Source organism: Dipodomys merriami, unplaced genomic scaffold, assembly GCF_024711535.1.
Source record: "Dipodomys merriami isolate MVZ:Mamm:240054 unplaced genomic scaffold, mDipMer1.0.p SCAF_31, whole genome shotgun sequence".
Classification (NCBI taxonomy): domain Eukaryota; kingdom Metazoa; phylum Chordata; class Mammalia; order Rodentia; family Heteromyidae; genus Dipodomys; species Dipodomys merriami.
Window position 1 is genome coordinate 13,946,917 of NW_027204604.1, and position 18,065 is coordinate 13,964,981.

General features: G+C 52.0%; 1 protein-coding gene across 1 annotated transcript in view; it reads right to left on the reverse strand.

Moving 5' to 3' along the window:
• Window positions 1-522: 522 nt before the first annotated feature.
• Pkp1 (plakophilin 1) overlaps window positions 523-18,065 on the reverse strand; it is a 46,036-nt gene continuing 28,493 nt past the window's right edge. The window contains exons 3-14 of the mRNA XM_070041850.1: window positions 17,426-17,820; window positions 14,428-14,572; window positions 13,204-13,411; window positions 11,709-11,886; window positions 10,152-10,266; window positions 8,672-8,827; window positions 7,914-8,090; window positions 6,780-6,933; window positions 6,314-6,500; window positions 5,775-5,859; window positions 4,978-5,084; window positions 523-2,989 (exon numbers count right to left, since the gene is read on the reverse strand). Of these exons, the coding sequence (XP_069897951.1) occupies window positions 5,010-5,084; window positions 5,775-5,859; window positions 6,314-6,500; window positions 6,780-6,933; window positions 7,914-8,090; window positions 8,672-8,827; window positions 10,152-10,266; window positions 11,709-11,886; window positions 13,204-13,411; window positions 14,428-14,572; window positions 17,426-17,820 (1,875 nt within the window). The 3' untranslated portion in view covers window positions 523-2,989; window positions 4,978-5,009. The remainder of the gene's footprint in view (window positions 2,990-4,977; window positions 5,085-5,774; window positions 5,860-6,313; window positions 6,501-6,779; window positions 6,934-7,913; window positions 8,091-8,671; window positions 8,828-10,151; window positions 10,267-11,708; window positions 11,887-13,203; window positions 13,412-14,427; window positions 14,573-17,425; window positions 17,821-18,065) is intronic.

Sequence of the window (18,065 nt, forward strand, 5' to 3'; positions counted from 1 at the left end):
CTGGCCCTCACACATGGCACAGCAGTTGCTCCCACGCCACCCCTGGAATTTGCCACGTGTCCCGGGAGGCTCTCCATGCACGTGTCACCCCCTCATGGGTCTCTTGAGGCTGCAGTCCTCCACATGCTTGGCATTTTTGAGCCTTCTGCCTCTGCCACAGACAGTGCCTGGTGGGCAGAGTCCAGGTCCTTGGACATCACCTTTGAAGCTCCATGACCTGCAAGGCGCGTTGGGTGGCTTTTCCATTTACAAGCTGGGTGGCATTTGGCCTATTTGCCTCCACCCTACGCTACACTTTACTTATTTGTTAGACCAGGACAGCAATGCCAGCATCACAGAGGTGTGGTGAGGCTCACGTGGCTAAGGAGGAAGGGAAAGTAGCTATGATGATTTCATGTCCTCTGTTCCCATACCACTTTCTCCATTCTTGCCTGAGCATGGGGTTCGAGGGAGGGGATCTTGGCAGAAATAATAATCTCTGCTTGAAAACAATAATCCACAGCTTGAAAGATTTCAAAGAATTGCTAGCAATTTATTGATTTTCTCTATTTCCACCACACAGACACACAGACACACACACACACACACACACACAAGCAAGTACATGACATGGTATATCATACAGGGAAACTGGGCCTGACCCGCACAGGTTCTTATACAAACATGAAGCAAGGGTGGTGGTGGGCTGAAGAGAGACTCCCTAGGCAGCTCCCAGCCACAGCCATCCTCGTGGCACTGAGGTAACCAGAGAAGGGCACCTGGGCCTCCTGGGTTCCTAGGAGAAGGGTAGCCTCTGGGTGGCTGGACTGGGCCCATTGGAGAGAGTGCTGGTGGCCACTGGCTGATTTGTCTTAGGCACAGGAAATTCTGGCATCATTCCCAAGGGTCAAAAGCCTGGGTGACCAGCCCACCTGGCCAGCATGAGAAGGCACGAGAATGGCTCCTACAATCAGGCCTGACCTAACTGTCCATGCTGACCTCATTTGAGCAGCTGCCTCACTCTCAAAACAAAGGGTACCCCTTTCCCCAGACCAGCTCTTCATCCTGTGTGGAGGACAGAGGGGCTGCGGGAAGTGAGGACTATGCTTGGGGCGGGGTGGGGGGCAGTGCCCTGGGCTTATAACAGTTCCATTCGCGTTGGTTTGTTACTCTCTTGCTTTGACTATTCTGTACCTTCTCTTAGACTAAGGCCTGAATGTCTATCCTAAGGTCTGAATGTCCATCCTCGCAGGAGAAGGTAAGCTATGTGAAGACAGAGTGTGGGCTGCTTTCTTGGTATATCTTAAGTGCTTATAGCACTGGCTGGCACTGAGTGCAACCCTGCAAGCATATCTTAAGAAATGGATTGCTACAGGTCCTGGTGATGTCCTATGCCAAGACATCTTGATGGGACAGGCTCCCACATAGGCCCATGAGAGGGTGAGGCAAGCCAGGAGTAGACCTTCCACAACGAGCTAAATCTGGGGCAGCTGTTACAGACCCACAGTGCCAGCACACATCTGGTGAGGGGGCTTGGGACCCCTCTCAGAGGACAGTGTCTTCCATGATGGCTGCATCTCTCAATACGCCCTCCCGAGTCCAGAAGCTTTAATTCTACAGCTGGCACGTAAAGTAGGGTGAGCTGGGTGTCATGCAGAGGGGAGGAAGGCATCCTGTGTCTCTCTAGAGAAGGGCATGGCCAGGCAGTCAATATCTACCCAACACCACCCACGCCAGGCTGAATAAAGAAGCCCAGAACTGCTCTGTCCACCCCATCTGAAGGGCTGTTAGCACTGAGAGGCCTTCTTACCGGGTTCCCAGAAGCCTGCTGCTGCTGCTCATTTGAGATGCACAGTCTGGGGTCTTGGAGGGTGGCCCTGATGGATCTGTTATTCCAGCTCTTACAGATTTTGCAAAAGCAGAATGGGGAAAGGATGGCTGAAGTTCAGGAGAAGGAATCTGGGTAGCTCCTGGCTGAGATCTGGGCTGATTGGTGCCTTAACTGGGGAGGGACCCCAGACCCTTCCTTTCCTGACTGCAGACTTGGCAGGAAGCAGCTGGGTAACTTCCAATGCCCCTCCCCAGGTTCACTGGAAACAGCAGTAGGAAGATTTCCAGCCTCAGCCTGTTCTTTACTCCACTGTTCAGCTCCATGGACAGCGCTTGGACTTCAAGCACTGTTTTTACCTTCGTTTCCTGCAGCCGGATGTTTGCAGGTTCCCTGAAGGAAGGACTCTGCAGGTTGACTCAGCTGTGCATGGCACAGCCCAAGAGAAAGTCAGCCCATCTCTCTGCCCTCACACAGCTGAGCACCGAGACTCCCCTGCTGTCTCCACAGTCCACACCCTGCCCAACCCAGACCTCGTGGCACTGTGGGAAGGGCAGCATTGTCAGATGCAAGAGATGTTCCCACAAGATACACTGAGCCGTAACACCCCAGCCAACCTCCCTGACTGCTAAGGGACCTCAAGGGGGGGGACATTAGCCCCTGCCATGGCTATCTTCCCTGCACTCCTCCCCCCCCGCTAGATGGGGGATGCCCCGACACGATGTATTTCCAGCTAATTAGAAAACACCTGTGGCCCTTGTCTTAAGGGAGAGACGTGTAAAGTCCTTTGCTCTGCCCCATGAGCTACAATGGAACAGCACACCCAGCTTTTATAGTTCATGGTTATGCTGTTAGACTCACGCACACACATGCACACACATGCACACACACAAGTGCACTTGCACACTTACATTATACACATATATATATACTGTATCTTAGAGAAGGAAGTATTGACATCAGATTAAGCCCCTTTAACTCAAGAAAGTCCCCTCCCAACCTCCCCAACCCCCCTCTTTTGCCAGTTCCCCCAAGGAAAAAAAAAAGAATCTAAAAATATTTCCATCATCAACAGTTTTCAGGTTCGCTCTTGGTTGCATTTGAACTTTTTCAAATACTGCACAGGCTGAAGAGAATAACCCATCATCGAGGCCCAAGTCTTCTCAGCTGGGTTGTATCTTTCTGGGGAGAAAAGGGAAGAAAAAAACAACTGTTAAGCTGTAGTGAGATGTTTTCTACATGTATTACCACTCCTATCTTACTCACACCTGTGCTAAGATATGCTCTGGCCTGAGACTGGAGTCAGGGTCATCCTTAACACGATTGATGGTTACTCAGGATGGGTTAAAAAGGTGGCCAGCTTTGTCTTAACACCCCTGTCCCAGACCTCTACCACCACTATGCACAAAGCATCAGCCACACTAATTAAGAGTCTGCTGAAACTAGGCTGGACTCCAATGGCTCATGCCTGGAATCCTAGCAACTTAGGAGGCTGAGATCTGAGGATCACAGTTCACAGTCAGCCTGGACAGAAAAAGCACGGAGGCTCCTATCTCCAATTAACCTGGAAAGGGAGGTGTGGCTCAAGTGGTAGAGCTCAAGCCTTAAGCAAAAAAAGCCAAGTGAGAGCTCAAGGCCCTGAATTCAAGCCCCAGTACCTGTACCAAAGCAAAACAAAACAAAACTGCTGAATCGAATCTCTCCTTCCGGCTCCCAAGTTGCTCAAGCTCATCTTCCAGGAGCAGTAGCTGCAGTTTTAGTAGCTTCTTCTGGACCAGTGACAGCCCACTCTCTCCCCAGGGTCTCCTAGTAGTGGGAGGCCCCGTTCTCATCCCTAACAACTTGCAGAGGACTCTAGAACATCAGAGCTGCCTCCAGCGAGCCTCTGTATGTTTATTGACTTCTGTTTTTCTCCTCAGAAATACTGATGCTTGTTTCAGATGTATTTCCCTGAACTCCACTGCTGCGCTGCTAAGTCAGAATGCCTGGCTGGGAGCAGGAGTGAGCATTTTTAGCAGGCATCTCAGGTGATTCTAATGAATGCCAAGGCTTGCAAACCTTTGGCACAGTATTGGTTCAAGCTTGTCCACACTAGGTGCCTACAAAGCCTGGAAAATGGACCATAAAGAGTATGAAAAAGGGGGCTGGGAAGGTGGCTTAGTGGTAGATCGTGCTTGCCTTACATGCATAAGGGCCTGGGTTTGATTCCTCAGCACCACATAAGCAGAAGAAGCTGGAAATGGTGCTGTGGCTCAGAGCACTAGCCTTGAGCTGAAGAGCTGAGGGACAGTGCCCAGGCCCAGTCATAGGCCCTATGACTTAACAACAACAACAAAAAAAGTATAAAAAAAGTACATTGTGAGTGACCAAATCCAGAATGACACATATTACATAAACAGAGTAATCCACATAAATGGTACTACCTGAATTGTGTAGTGGACAACATAGTTGTACCTAGCAGTATTGCCCAGATCCTCTGCCCATTTTCTTTTTGTTGTTGCTTTTGTATTTCACTTTTTTTTTTTCTGCTGATACTGGGGCTTGAACTCAGGGCCCAGGTGCTGTCGAAAAGCCTTTGTGCTAGCATTGAACCACAGCTCCACTTCTAGTTTTTTTTTGGGGGGGGTCTGGTCGTGGGGCCTGAACTCTGGGGCTGGGCGCTGTGCCTCAGCTCTTCAGCTCAAGGCTAGCGCTCTACCACTGGAGCCACAGCGCCACTTCCGGCTTTTTTTCTTTTTGCTTATGTGGTGCTGAGGAATCGAACCCAGAGCCTCAGGCATGCAAGGCAAGCGCTCTACCACTGAGCCACCTTCCCAGCCCCTGTTTTTTTTTTAAATTGGATTTAAGTGTTTCATGGGCTTTCCTGCCCAGGCTGACTTCGAAATGAGATCCTCAAATCTCAGCCTTCTGAGTAGCTAGGATTATAGGAGTGAGCCACCAGCACCCAGGCCTCTGCCCTGGACGACATTCTTTATCACTAATGCCCTGTGGTGGGACAGCCCAGCCCCCTCTGCCAGGGCTCTACACAATTGTCCTCCCAATCCTTGTGTGGGTCAGAGCCAGATTGTCTGCCAGGCCAAAGGACGCTTCCATGTCCCTAATGAGACCAGGGCCACCGTGTTGAGTAGCCCGAGACACCCCTTGTGCTAGAGTGTCTTGATGATTCTTACCTGCAAGCCAAACTTGCTTCAACCATCTTTTCTTAGAACCGGGAGGTAAAGTTCCTAAAGTTGTTGGCTCCGGCCAGGCTTCCTAGCATATTCCTGTCAAAGCCTTGCTGCAAGGGGAGAAACACGAAACAGAAATCACATCCAACAACAAGACAGTGGGGGTGGCTGTAGGGTCAGACTCAGGCTGCTGCGGCTGCCTCTGGACCCTGGTGTGCCCTGACCACTACCTATGTGTGTGTAGAAGCTACCACGGGCCTGATTGTGCACCCAACCATAGGACCACTGATATCCATAAACTAGGAAGATACGTTTGGATTTTCACAAGCACATTCGAGTTTCCTATTTGCAGTTGCAGGAATCTGATCCAAGGCCTGAGAATTTAGGATAATACTTGTCACTCTTCACACAAAACACCACAAAAATCAGATGAGAGAGCACAGGCTATTTTTCCCTCTGCTGATCCCTGTCTTTGTTTTAAATCCCAACGAGAGATCTGGCAGAGTAGGCAGGTCTGTGTTTCTAAGCTGGTGGTTGCTGGTGCTGAGCTGTTCTTGCTCTAAGGCTCCACCCATCTTTCCTCCCTCTTGTCAAGTGGCGACTGCCCAGAGAGACCCAGAAGCCTGGGTAAGACAGTGAAGAGCACAAGGCAACAGCTTCCTGGAGCTGGGTGAGAGTGGCCCAAAGGTGAGACCCAAGGTTACAGAGATCACCTGCCTGAGACACACCAGTCCCCTCTCTTAGTCCTGGGACTTCCGTAGAGATCAAGTCGGGAGAGAGCTCCTGGTGTGGGCGCTTACCTGTCTGAGAACACCCTGCAGCTCCTTGCTGGACCACATATCCGACAGGAGGAGCCGCGCAGCCTCTGCAGCCTTGGGTGAGGCACTGCACAGGAGGGAAGTGAGTGAGAAGAGACGTCCTCCTCCCTCCATCCCACCCAGCCCTTGCCGTCTGAGTGACACAGAGGCCACGGGGCCCATGAGGAGCCCCAGCATTGTGCAGTGGGCACCACCCCATACTGCTGGGCACCTAGGAGTATCCCGAGGGCCAGGCCCACCACGCCAACCTCCCAGTTCGTGTCCTGAGACCGCAATGGAGCACTGGAGAACTACCCTCAGAGTTGGGGAAGCCTCCCTAGGTCTCCAGTTGACCCCCTGAGTATCCAGGACATGTCTACCAGCTGCAAAGTGCTCTGCCTCCATCCCTGCTTTGCAGCCCTGGGGCCTGGAGGCTGCACAGCACAGCCCCTCAGCACTCTCTGCCCTGGACGATTCCTCCCACCCAGCCCGCTCAGGGTTCTGGCGTGAGCAAGGCTGGAGGGAGCCCCTTCCCTGCCCACCTGCTGCGGCACAGGTTGACAACATTGTTGAGCATGTTGCTGGAGAAGTACTGCTTGGCCATCTGGGGCTGGGAGGCCATCAAGTTCCTCACGGTGTAGCAGGCGGAGGACAAGATGTCTTCCGAGTTGCTGGTGTTGCCGGTGTGGGTGGTGAGGAGCCTGGTCACCTCTGGGAACACCTGGTTCCCTGGAGAGGAAGGAGTGGGGAGTCAGGGCGGCTAAGGAAGAAGAGGCTGAGGGGGTTCCTACTGAGGCCGGAGTTCTGGGCTGCCCCACACCAGGCAGTCTGTCAGGACTCCTTGCAAGCTCCAGACGAAATGGACCTCTGCACACCCACTCCCCTCCCATCTCCCCATCTCTCCCAGGCCAGCTTCCCCTCAGGATACTGGGGAAAGCATTTCCCTGGGTGATCTTGCAGCAGGCTCTGGGAAGCCTCCTCTCTGATGAGGAGGGCAGGCATCCTTACCCATCGCTCTATGCAGCACAGGATGGCGGGACATGTTGCTCAGGAGGGAGGCCCCGGATCGCACCACATCAGAGTTGCCAGATTGCAGAAGGCGGGCAATTTGTGGCAGGCCTTTTTCCTTCAGTCCAATCAGCTGGCTCATGCCACTGGACATCTGCAAGAGAAGGCCCAGGGACAAGTTACCCTGTGAGCTAGCTTCCTGGGCACTGTGGCAGGCAGAGAGGCAGGTAAGCCAGAAAAAAAAAAAACACCACAAAGAAATTGTGAATTTGTTTTCTCTTTCATGTTGGAAGCATGGGCAGAACCCCAAGCAGCTCATACTTGGGTGACTATAGAATGCACCTGCTCATCTGTCCCCTTCTTGACCCTGCCCTCTGCTCTTGAGGAGGAAGAGCAGGTGTTTGTGTGGTGCACAATTGGCTTCTAGACTAACAGTGTCCACTTCTTCCCCCTACTCTACCTTCCTCAGCAGAATCTGTACACAGGGTCAAGGGCATTGGACTATGAACAAAGGGTCTGCCCATCTTCTTCCAACTTCCCTACCTCTGTAGAATTCACCCCCTGTGTGTTCACAGCTTGCCCAAGAACAAAGATGGATCATGGAGGATCTGGAGACATAATTGGAGCCTCTGGAGGGGCTCAGAACAACAAAGGTATGCTGTTATAACCTGTCTGGGCTGGTTTGGGGGTGTTCAGAGACCCCAGTTTCTAGTTAGATAAGTTTCCTTTACCTTCTTCTTTGTCCATGTCCCCTTGACCTGAGAATGGTAGGGAACAGCTGCATTGTGTTTGGTCCCCAAACTTAACACTGATTCTGTCTCATCTTCCTCTGGTGCGACTCACCAGACTCTCTTCTCACATTTCTCAGTTCAGACTGATGGGCACTGTTGCCAAACACACCGCGCCTTCCTATCCCCACTGCAGGCAGAGTGCAGGAAGCCACAGGACACAGGACAGCGGGCAGGCATTCCCAGAGGGCAGGGCCCTCACACGCTCGTGTCTAAAGCCTGAGGCTGGAAGCCTGTTTGTGTGTGATAGACTCGGCCAGAGACAGGACAGGCTGGTGAATAAAAAAGTAAGAAGCAGACCCTGGAGGGTGGGTTGTAGAGGGGCAGTGGAGAGGGGCCTCCTCACCAGTCCCTTGCTGGCCGTCAGGTTCTGCAGGGCACCCGCGCAGGCCTCCAGGGTGGCATCTTTCTTGCTTTTGCCCATGAGGTTCAGGTAGGTGCGGATGGCATCTGAGTGGTAGAGCCAGCTGCTGCCCTTGGGGTTGGTCTCTTCCTCAGGAAGGGGGCAGTCATAGTTGTTGTTCTGAGGACAGGGAGCATGTCAAGGGGGACCCTGGGAAGGGGACACCACCCACGCATCCTGCCCCGCCCCCAGTATCAGGTTGTGCATCCAGCTGCGGTGAGCTTGACCTGGCTTGGAGTCTATAAGCTGGCCTAGGGACCTGCCTGGCTTCTATAACCATGCTCGGTGGAGGAAGCCTGGCTTTCCCTCCTTCCACGGCACCTCTCAGGAGGCTTGAGAGAGGCTAGGAACTAAGGAGGGAGAGGAATCTGAGTTCTGCACTCCTCACAGCCCAGGGTCAGGGAGAAAGAACATGGGACACACTTTATGTATGCTATAGTAGGACAGACTGAGGCTGTAGTCTATCCTACCTAGAGCTTGTTGCCCTAGATAGGTACCTAGAGCTGCCCTAGGATGGTTTGGGTTCCTACAGCCCCAGGAACTCAGCTCTCCTCTGCAGGCAAGATGGACAGGGTGTGGCAGGCCCCACAGGCTACTTTGGCAGAGGCCTGTCCCCAGGGCTGCTTTCACATCCCAGAGGAAAAGGTAAGTAGGACAGTGGACCCGGTGGGAGCTTGGTGGGGCCAACGGACAGTGCTTACCATCATCTTGTCGCCCCTGTTGCTAAAGCAGCCAGTGGAGGACTTCTCGGTGTAGGCATTGCGGGCGGTGTACTCAAGCTGGCGGTAGCGGGTGGGGACCTCGGCATCCAGGCGGTAAGAGAGGTTGTGCAGGATACACATGCAGTTCTCCACAGACTGGGGGCAAATAGAAAGCACCTGAGCCACTGCTTAGCCCTGTGAGGCTCCCGGGCCCATCACCCACCCTGACCAAGCAGACACCTGCACATCCTCAATGTGGAAAGACCTCCCACAGACATTCCTGGACTTGAAGCCTGCCTCTCTCACTTCCTGGCGGTTTAAACCTGAGTGACTCACCTGGCCTTTCTGGGCCTTGGGTACAAATGTGACTTCACCGTACTCCTGGGAAGAGGATACAGCTGGCCCTCTGTTTCCTTGGGTTCAACCAACCATGGACTGAAATGATTTTCTTTTAAAAAAAAGTTCCATCTCGGCTGGGTACTGGTGGCTTACACCTGAAATCCTAGCTATTCAGAAGGCTGAGATCTGAGGATTGCAGATTGATGTCAGCCCAGGCAGATAACTTTGAGAGACTCTGATCTCCAGTCAACCACAAACATGTCTACTGAGCAAGTACGAATTTCTTTCTTATCATTTTCTCTGAACAATACACTATAACAATGAGGGTCTGAGGGAGTCTGACGGCCAGGGCTGTAGGACATGGGGGAGCAGTTAGACTTGGGGCTACTGAGGGGTAGAGGACATTGTATACAGAGCAGAAAAACACCTTGCTCAGAGGGAATGGGGCTGGACAGACAAGTGACAAGCTGTCCTCTGAGGCCCTATTGTCACTTTAGGGAAAGGAGATAAACTCTCTCAGAACCCAGGTGCTGTCACTCTGCTCTCCTGTCCCCTGGTGACCAGCAGCCACACTATCTCCTGAGACTTTCCTGTCCCCTGGTGACCAGCAGCCCACACTATCTCCTGAGGCTCTCACTGTTCTCCTGTAGAGGAAACAGCTCAGCCCTTGGGTCCATCTTCTCTTTGTGATTTGTCTTTTTTGTCTCAGGGGCCTAAATGTCCAGAGAGGTCAGTGGCCTGTGGATGCTTTTTTTTTTTTTATTTTGAGGCAGTGGCAGAAAGGTGTCATCATGGAAAGGACATGAATTCTCCTGGGGGAAACATTGAAGGCTCTTGAAGGCTGCAAGGCAGAGTTCAGTACCACTGCTAACTGCAGTCCCAGAGCTCTGCCCTCCTGCCTCTCGATGTCCCCTCCAGTGGCCCAAACTCTGTGTTCCTGTCCTGTCACTGAGCCAGGCCTCAAAGACACTGAGAAAGGGCAGCCTTGACTCATGGGGACTGGGAGAGAGAAATGTCAGGACCAGGAGCCCAAGCATCTGACCTCATGATTCCAGTCATGACCCTGGGCTTCACAGCTCTGGACACAGGGGACTGGGCTAGGGCTACGAGAGGAGGTGCCACCAAGGGGCTGTACCCTTACCTTGTCATCACAGCGGCTGGCTGCCACACAGTTCTGGACATAGGCCACGAGGGAGTCAATGAGCCCTGAGTAGTTCCGCATGGTCTGGCGGCCTGCATCAGCAGAGCTCAGGTTCCTGCAGGAAAGAACCAGGAGGGCATGAGGATGTGGACACGATGGAGAGAGAGCACAGGAGAAAGGGGAGGGAGTGTTGTGGGAAATTCATGAGGGTGAGGAGGAGCAGAGAAGAGCAGACAGTCAGGATGGGCTAATATTGGAAGTTGTGGTAGGAAGAGGAAAGAATGATAAAAGGAAGGAAATGAAGGAGAGAGGGAAGAAGGAAGGAGGGAAGAAGGGAAGGGGGAAGAGGAGAAGAAGGGAAGGAGGAAGGGAAGGAGGGGAGGGGGGAGGAAGGAAAAATGATTTAATCAGTTCTGCTTAGTGCTGGTTAGTGCGGTCTCTTGTGAACTTAGCTATTCCTCTTTTTCTTTCTGCTTACTTAAATCCTCAAACTTGGTGACCTTTTTGATTCTCAATGGCTCCATTGCAACTGGCAGTCTAACCTCCAGCCCTCTAGTGGCCACTTGTAGGGACAGAGGCTGGAAGTGCCCACTTGCTGTGTGCAGGGGAGGAGGAGGTTAGGAAGAACGGAATGGAGCTCAGACAGGCTTTGCTGGGGACCAGATGCACCTACATTCCTCATGGCTGTGAAGCAATCTGGCCTTTCTGCTGTATGTGGTGGTGGTGGGGGGCACATGCATACATGCTGTCTGTGTGTGTCTACTGTTGCCCTTAGCAATCCTGTAGTTCCATAGGATCCTTAATTACCCTGGCTTTTCATCTCCCCTGCCTCTCTGCTCCCTGGAGGGTCCCGGAGGCTGGCTGGGGAAAGCACAAGTTGAGACAGAAGCACATGCCAACTAGGCCCCACTCTGGAAGGTTCTCAGGAGTTGGGGAACACAAACCCCATTATAGCAAAGGGAGACCCTAGGGGGAATCTTGCTCTCCCATTTCTCACTTCACACAGTATCCACCCTGCAGCTTGTAAACCTCGGCTCCAAGAACAAACACAGCCAAATCCCCTCCCCACCAGCCCCACAGGGGCTTGCCACACCCTGGTGTGGAACTCAGGCAACTTTGGGCAAAGCGGGGCCATCTTCTTGCCAGTGAACATGGCACAGGGTTTTAGTACCACCGTCGGGAGGTGACTCATGAGAAGCCAATCAGTAGGTTTTTGTCTAAAAGAACATTCTTCAAGATAGTACAAGAAATACTCCCCTCCTCCCCCCTGCCCCCGGGGCTAGAGGAAGGGATATAGTTGAATCAGTCTGGATATTCAGATCTGGGTATTTTTACTCTTAGATTCCTAACCACGCCCACTTTATCTCCCACCAAAGGAAGTCTTCGCTCCATTCAGGGATGCTGCCAATGCCTGGACCTTGTCTTGGAGCCCACCCATGGGGACCAGAGCCAACAGGATGTTACATTCTTTGTCCTGGATGAATGGTGGCGGAGAGAGGGCTGCCCGGAGCCGCGCGTGGGCTGCGGGGGAAAGGCCCGTGTGCCCTCTGCTCTCACCTCAGGCAGCCTGTGGCATTGAAGAAGACCTCAGGATCCACCATTTCGCGGGACATGTTGCTGTTGCCATCACACCAGCCAGAGAAGGGAATGATGACCCGGTCGGTCAGAACAGGCAGGGCATCGGACACCAGCTCTTCCTTCAGCTCATCAGTAGAAGACAGGTTCCAGAGCAGCCCTACAAGGAAAGGTGTTCACTTCACCATATGCAGCCCCAGAAAACCTGGGGGCCTGGGTGCCACTCCCAGCCAAGGCTCTAGCAAATGGCTCTTCCAGATAGGCTTGTTCTACCAAACCTAAGTCTGACTTATGAGCCTACCCTTTGTACCTCCAATGGACTACAGGCCCTTTGAGGGTCAGGAACACCTCAGAGTTGCTGGTCTATCTAGGTAAAAGTTCTACATAGGCAACTGGGTGCTGGTGGCTCAGCCCAGTAAGCTTAGCTACTCAAGAGGCTGAGATCTGAGGATCACAGTTCAGAGCCATCCCAGGAAGAGAAATCAGAGACACTCTTATCTCCAATGGAAGAGCAGAAAGCTGGAGGTGGAGGTATGGCTCAAGTGGTAGAGCACAAGCTTTGAGTGAAACAGTCAAGCAAGAGCACAAGGCCTGAGTTTAAGCCCAAGTAGCAGCACACTATGCATACTGAAGGTGACCAAAGTATAGTTGATTGATCTGTGGTTTTACGTCTAAGTGAATACTATTCAGAATATTCTAATGTTTTCTCTTTTCCATCTGAAAATCACCCTAGGATTTCTTTCAGTTGTTCCTCCACATGGATTTACCTTCGTAGTCCAATTTGAGGTCTTCATGGTGCCCTCTGCCTGGTGCTTCATGTGTAAGTTCTTACCACCTGTTAACTCTGCCTTGCCAGCCTTGCTCTCCCTCACCTCCAAATCTCAGGCCCTGTTGCGGGAGGATCCTGCCTACATACCCACTTTCCTCCCCTTGCTCTCTCACCTAAAAAGACAATGAGCTTTGCTGGGAATGGTGGCTCATGCCTGTAACTTCAGCAACTCAAGAGGCAGAGATTGGGAAGATGGCAGTTCCAAGCCAGGCTAGATAAAAAATTAGATTCCCCATCTCAGCCAATAAGCTGGGCATGGTGATGGGTGTTTGCCACCATACTAACGTCATGAAAGACATAGATATGGGAGGATCTAGGTCTCAGGCCAATTCAGACCCTACCTGAAAACTAAAAGCAGAAAGGGCTCAAGAGGGACAGTACCTGCCTAGTTAGAGCCCAGTTCAAACTCCAGTACTGCCAAAAAAGAAAAAAGTCTTCCTGTGGGTGTGCATGTCACCCCAGGTCACACCACAGGATACCAGATGTGGCCAAGGTCGGTGTCATGGGACTTTTAGGGTACTCCTCTGGGATAAGTTGCATGGCTGTGCCTGGGTCTTGGCCCCAAGCATGGCCCACACCCTGACTGGAGGCCAGAGCCTGCGGTGTGACACCACCCCCTCCCGGACTGTCCATGCTGGGATGCCCTACCGGTCAGTTGTTTCTGGATCTCAGTACTCCCGGTTCTCCTTAGGAGGTTGACGGCCTCACGGATCCCGTTCTGCCTCCGGGTCTCCAGCTTATTGGTGGTACTCCTGAACACCAGGTTACGCAGGGCCCCAGCGGCAGCCTGCTGGACATTCTGGTTGGGGCTGCGGAGGAGATCCACCAGCTTGCAGATGCCTCCCAGCTGATACACCTGCGGAAGAGCCGCCATATTGCTTGGTTGGGGTTGGGAGGGCTGAGCCAGTTACTTTCTGCTCAAAGTATATTTTTCTCAGATCCCCCAAAAGAAAATTCTCCTTTCAATGCAGAATCCAAAGCAAATAAGCAGCAAGAGGTAGTGTTAACCAATTTAGACAAGAAGGCAAGAGACCTGAATTCAGACCCTAGCTCCCTCCCATTGTTGCTAGGAGCTTCACAAGTTGCTCCTCTGTCCTGAGTTCCATTTTCCTCACCTTGAGTGTGGTGGAGATGAGAAACACACATGAGTATACTTCACAATCACAAGGTTGAGCACAATCATAAGGGAGATGCATGGTAGAGACTTAAATGCAAGCTACACATGGTTTGTAGGACACCCATTTCTGGCACAGCATCCTTGGGCTGGACTGCTGAGCTAGCCTGGGATGTGCCCATCTAGCCATGTGTGTGGGCATCACTAGGCCCTGTTTTCTATCATAAGGTGGGGGGTAGGGGTTAGTGAGAGAAAAGAGGGAGAGAGGTACGAGAGGGAAGGAGTTGAGATTTGGGCATCATCATATTCTTTCATGGACTTTGAGCAAAAGAAATATCTGAACTCATGGCGGTCACTGAGTGACATGTCCTCTGTGACCAGATGGGGCCAAGCAACACATTCCCAGGTGTTGCTGGACACAGTGACATGTTTTCACGACAGCTGGCTTCTCTAACCTTCTCTGGTTAGAACTTGTGACCTTTAAAACCTCGACACTCAATGTGTAGCTTCTCTCTTCCTTTCACGTTGACTTGTACCTGCCCAATGTTCACATAACAGAGGGTCTGGCTCTGCCAATGGGAGTGAAGATGCAATTCTGACCTTGGAAAATTCCAGGCATAATCCTCACCCCTGGCAGCTTCTCAGGGGGAGAAGGAGCCAGCTGCAAATGCCCCCACCCATCTTTAAGTTCAAGAGCCAGGTGGATGCACCCAGGCCTGGTTCAGGCCTACGGGGGAGAAAGGCAAGCAGTCAGTTACCTGCTGTTTGGCAGATTCATCCTGGAAGCAGGTATGCTGGATGTAATAGGCTCCAATGGCCTGGTACTTCTCATCCTGGGAGGTAAGGTACTGCACGGCCTTGGGGATGGTCAGCCCACTGCACTCGATGTCCTCACTGCAGATCCTGAAAGGGACGGGGACAGCACTGGGGTGTTACGGAGGGAGCTGGGAACCCTGGTGAGCATGCTCAGAGTTCTTCCCTGTACACCCAACCTACTGCAGCCTCATCTGCCCTACAGAGTACCAGAACGAGTTAGCCAGGTCCACCTGGCGAATGCCCTGTGAGCAGCTCCCCCAGATAACGCATAGGCTCCCCGCTGCACTTTCCACTCAAGGAAACACTGGCTGTGACCATGCTCTCACTATAGGTTAAAAGATCCAAGCAGGTGAAGTATCTCTGCACTGAGCCGTATCTCTTCCCTATTTCTAAGAGGAAGTGCTCTGCCTATCCTGCCATCTCTCATGTTCATGTCTGCTATTGGAAAAATGGAAGAGAATGGCTGTGAGCCTATCCATTCCATTCCATCCATCCATCCATCCATTCATCCACCCATCCATCCATCCATCCATCACTAAGTTTAGCTGTCCTTCGTACACACTTACTTCCTGTCCTGTGCACACCACTTTTCTCTGGGTCAGGATCACTTTCCTGGGGATGGTGGCAAGAGACCCTCACGGCTGACTCTTCTCCAAGCTCCTCCATCCAACATGTTATAACTAGGGAAATGGTCCTAAAACCCTGTGCTCTGTGTGTTCTCCAGCTCAGAAACCATGAGCATTTGCCATACTTCAAATTCAAGTTCAAACTGCTTAGACTGACAGACATCACAGGACTAATGAGACATTAGTTACTTTATTCTTTGGGCTATTGTTCTATAGCTCCACTTCTGGCTTTTTTTTTTTTCTGGTTAATTGGAGATAAGAATCTCACAGCCTTCGATGTCCAGGCCTGCAGGAATTCTTAGATCTCAGTCTCCTGAGTAGCTAAGATGACAGACCTGAGCCACCACCACTCAGCTGACATTTCCTGTTTTAACTGAGTGGTCTAGCTCCAATGTGACCTCTTGCGGCTTCCCCAGTCCCTGTCAAGGGTATTCTATAATGAGGCTTTAGGTATCAGGCAGGCCTGAATGCCCACCCCAAGACTGTTGGAGCTCCATTCTATGAAGCCTTCTGGGGGGGTAGTCACCAGCAGCTTTTCCCCCTGAAGATGTCCTCAATGGCAAAGGCAGACCGCAGTGATACCCAGCCAGACCCCACAGAGGCCCTTTAGCCCTTGTAGAGACAGTCTTCTTCTCATTCATACCAGACTGGTATGTTGCTATAATTGGCACTCAACTGTCACAGTTTTCAGTGGGTAACCTACTTCACTTCTAGAAAAAAATCAGCCCAGGAGCAGAGCTTTCTGGTAATAGGATGGCAGCACCCAAGTCTGGTATGGACACCCTCCCTCCACCAGTTAGACGTCACTTCTGAATGTCTGTAACTCATCATCTCTCCATCTCTTCCGGACCCTTCATTTAAGGTCTTAGCTGCAGTGAGAGAAAGGGGGTGGGGTGGGGTGGGGAATTCCTTAGATCTGTTCACAATTGTCCTCCATAGACATTACAGACTTCAAGTAGGAGAGGTTCACTTTTCATTGGAGATAACTGCTTATCTTCAGAACTGTAGAGTAGCCGGAGTGTGAAAGGGTGATAGAGTCAGCTGTGTGGCCTTGGGCAAGCTAGTTAACACCTCTGTGCCTTGTTTCCTCCTCAGGAATACTAGTGACTGCCCAGAAGGGATGGTGGTTGTTAGAGATGAAGAATGCAAAGCTCCTGAGGCAGGGGGGAAAGTTGTTAATCATATCGCCCCCCCCCTCCACCCAGCAGACTGGGCTGTCCTGTTCCAGGCCATTACACACAGTAAATATTTGTCAAAGAAATGAATAGTGACCATTAGGTTGGGAAGTACAGTTGGTTGGAAGTACAGAGCACTGAGTACTGAAGGGCAGATGCAGTGTCACTCCTGACACGGATTCTGACAGGGATCCAAGCCACCTCGGGTCTGAGTCCGCACAAGACACCACACTGGGTCTCCTTCATTCACCCCAGCAGGGACCCATCAGCCTGGGACAAAAGGCAGCTCATGCCTGTAAGCCCAGCTACGTAAGAGGCTGAGATCTGGGGATCACAGTTCAAAGCCATTCCTAGCAGAAAAGTCTGTGAGACTCTTACCTGGAATTGTGGCTCAAGTAATAGAGTGCTAGCTTTGAGCAGAAAAGTTCAGTTATAGCACTCAGGCCTGAATTCAAGCCCCAGTATTGGCACACAGAGAGGGGAGGCGGTGATGGGGGAAAGAAAAGAAAAAAAAGAAAGGAAAGGAAAGAGGTATGTTCATTTCTTAGCACAAGACCATGACCCTCCGTTCTCATGTCTGTCCATCTGTCCTGTTTGTCCTTTGGATTTTCCTTTCTCATCACCTATTACCCCTTCTGGTCTCAGGGCACATTCCTTTGCTCTTTCCAAATGCCACTTCCCTAAGATCAGAGCTTCTTAGAATGGAGGGTGAATCAAAATCCCCTCGAGGGCTTGTGGGAGCACACACTGCTGTCCCCCCTCCCCGGCTCCAGCCCCAGGTGTTACTGAGTCAGATGGTCTGGGTGGGGCTTAAGAACAAGCATTTCTAACACATTCCCAGGTGATGAAGGTGTTACTGGACACAGTGACACATTGTCATGACCATTGGCCTCACACCGAACTTGTGACCTTTAAAACCACAATACTCAAATGTGTGGGCTCTGTTTCCCATTCATGCTGAAAATGCCCTGAGGCTCCCCTGCCCATGATCAGGGGGCCAATAAAGCTGGGAAGTCAGAGGCTTTACTTCTCTAATCTTCCTGGGGCTCTTGGCAAAGTAGCCAGGCTACTGGATTGCCTGCCCCGACCCCCACCCTGCCCAGTCCCTCCCAACTCCAGCACGGCCCAGCAACACTCACTTAGAGCTGGCCCTCGAGTGGCCGAAGGACAGGTCCTTGTTGCAGGAGATGGGTGGCCCATACACCGGGTCCTGCTTGGAGGTACAAGAGGGCGGGCGCACAGGGCACTTCTTGACAGCCTTCTGACCACTGCAGGTACTGTAAAAGCTATAGCGGTTCTGGGTGGTTTTGTGGCCCTTACTGCCCAGTGTGCCCTTACGCAAGGTGCCCCTCGGGTCGCAGTAGAGGTCAGGCTCGCTGCGGCTGGCCTTGATTTTCTGCATGAAGCAGATGTCGCTGCCCGCACCGGTGGTAGCACAGCTTCCCCGGGGATATTGCCGGCTCCAGTTCTCCGTCTGGCTGTAGGAGCTGAAGCGCCTGTTGTCAGGCTCCCTTTTGAGGGTTCCGTTGTAGATCTAGATGGGGAAAGAAAGAACATCTCAGTCAAGTCTGTGACCGGGGATCCGGGACCCAGCTGGCTGTAAGAACAGCCCCGCCACGGCATCCTGAGACTCCCAGGATACTTACAGAGCCATTGTCTGTGGCACTTCTTCTCCAACTGCAGGTCGTGAGCCATTATGGATTATGAAACCACTTTATGGGCAGGTTGTGGTTATCATTGTTAAAAAACAAATGTAGACTAGAAGAAGCTATCGGCAAG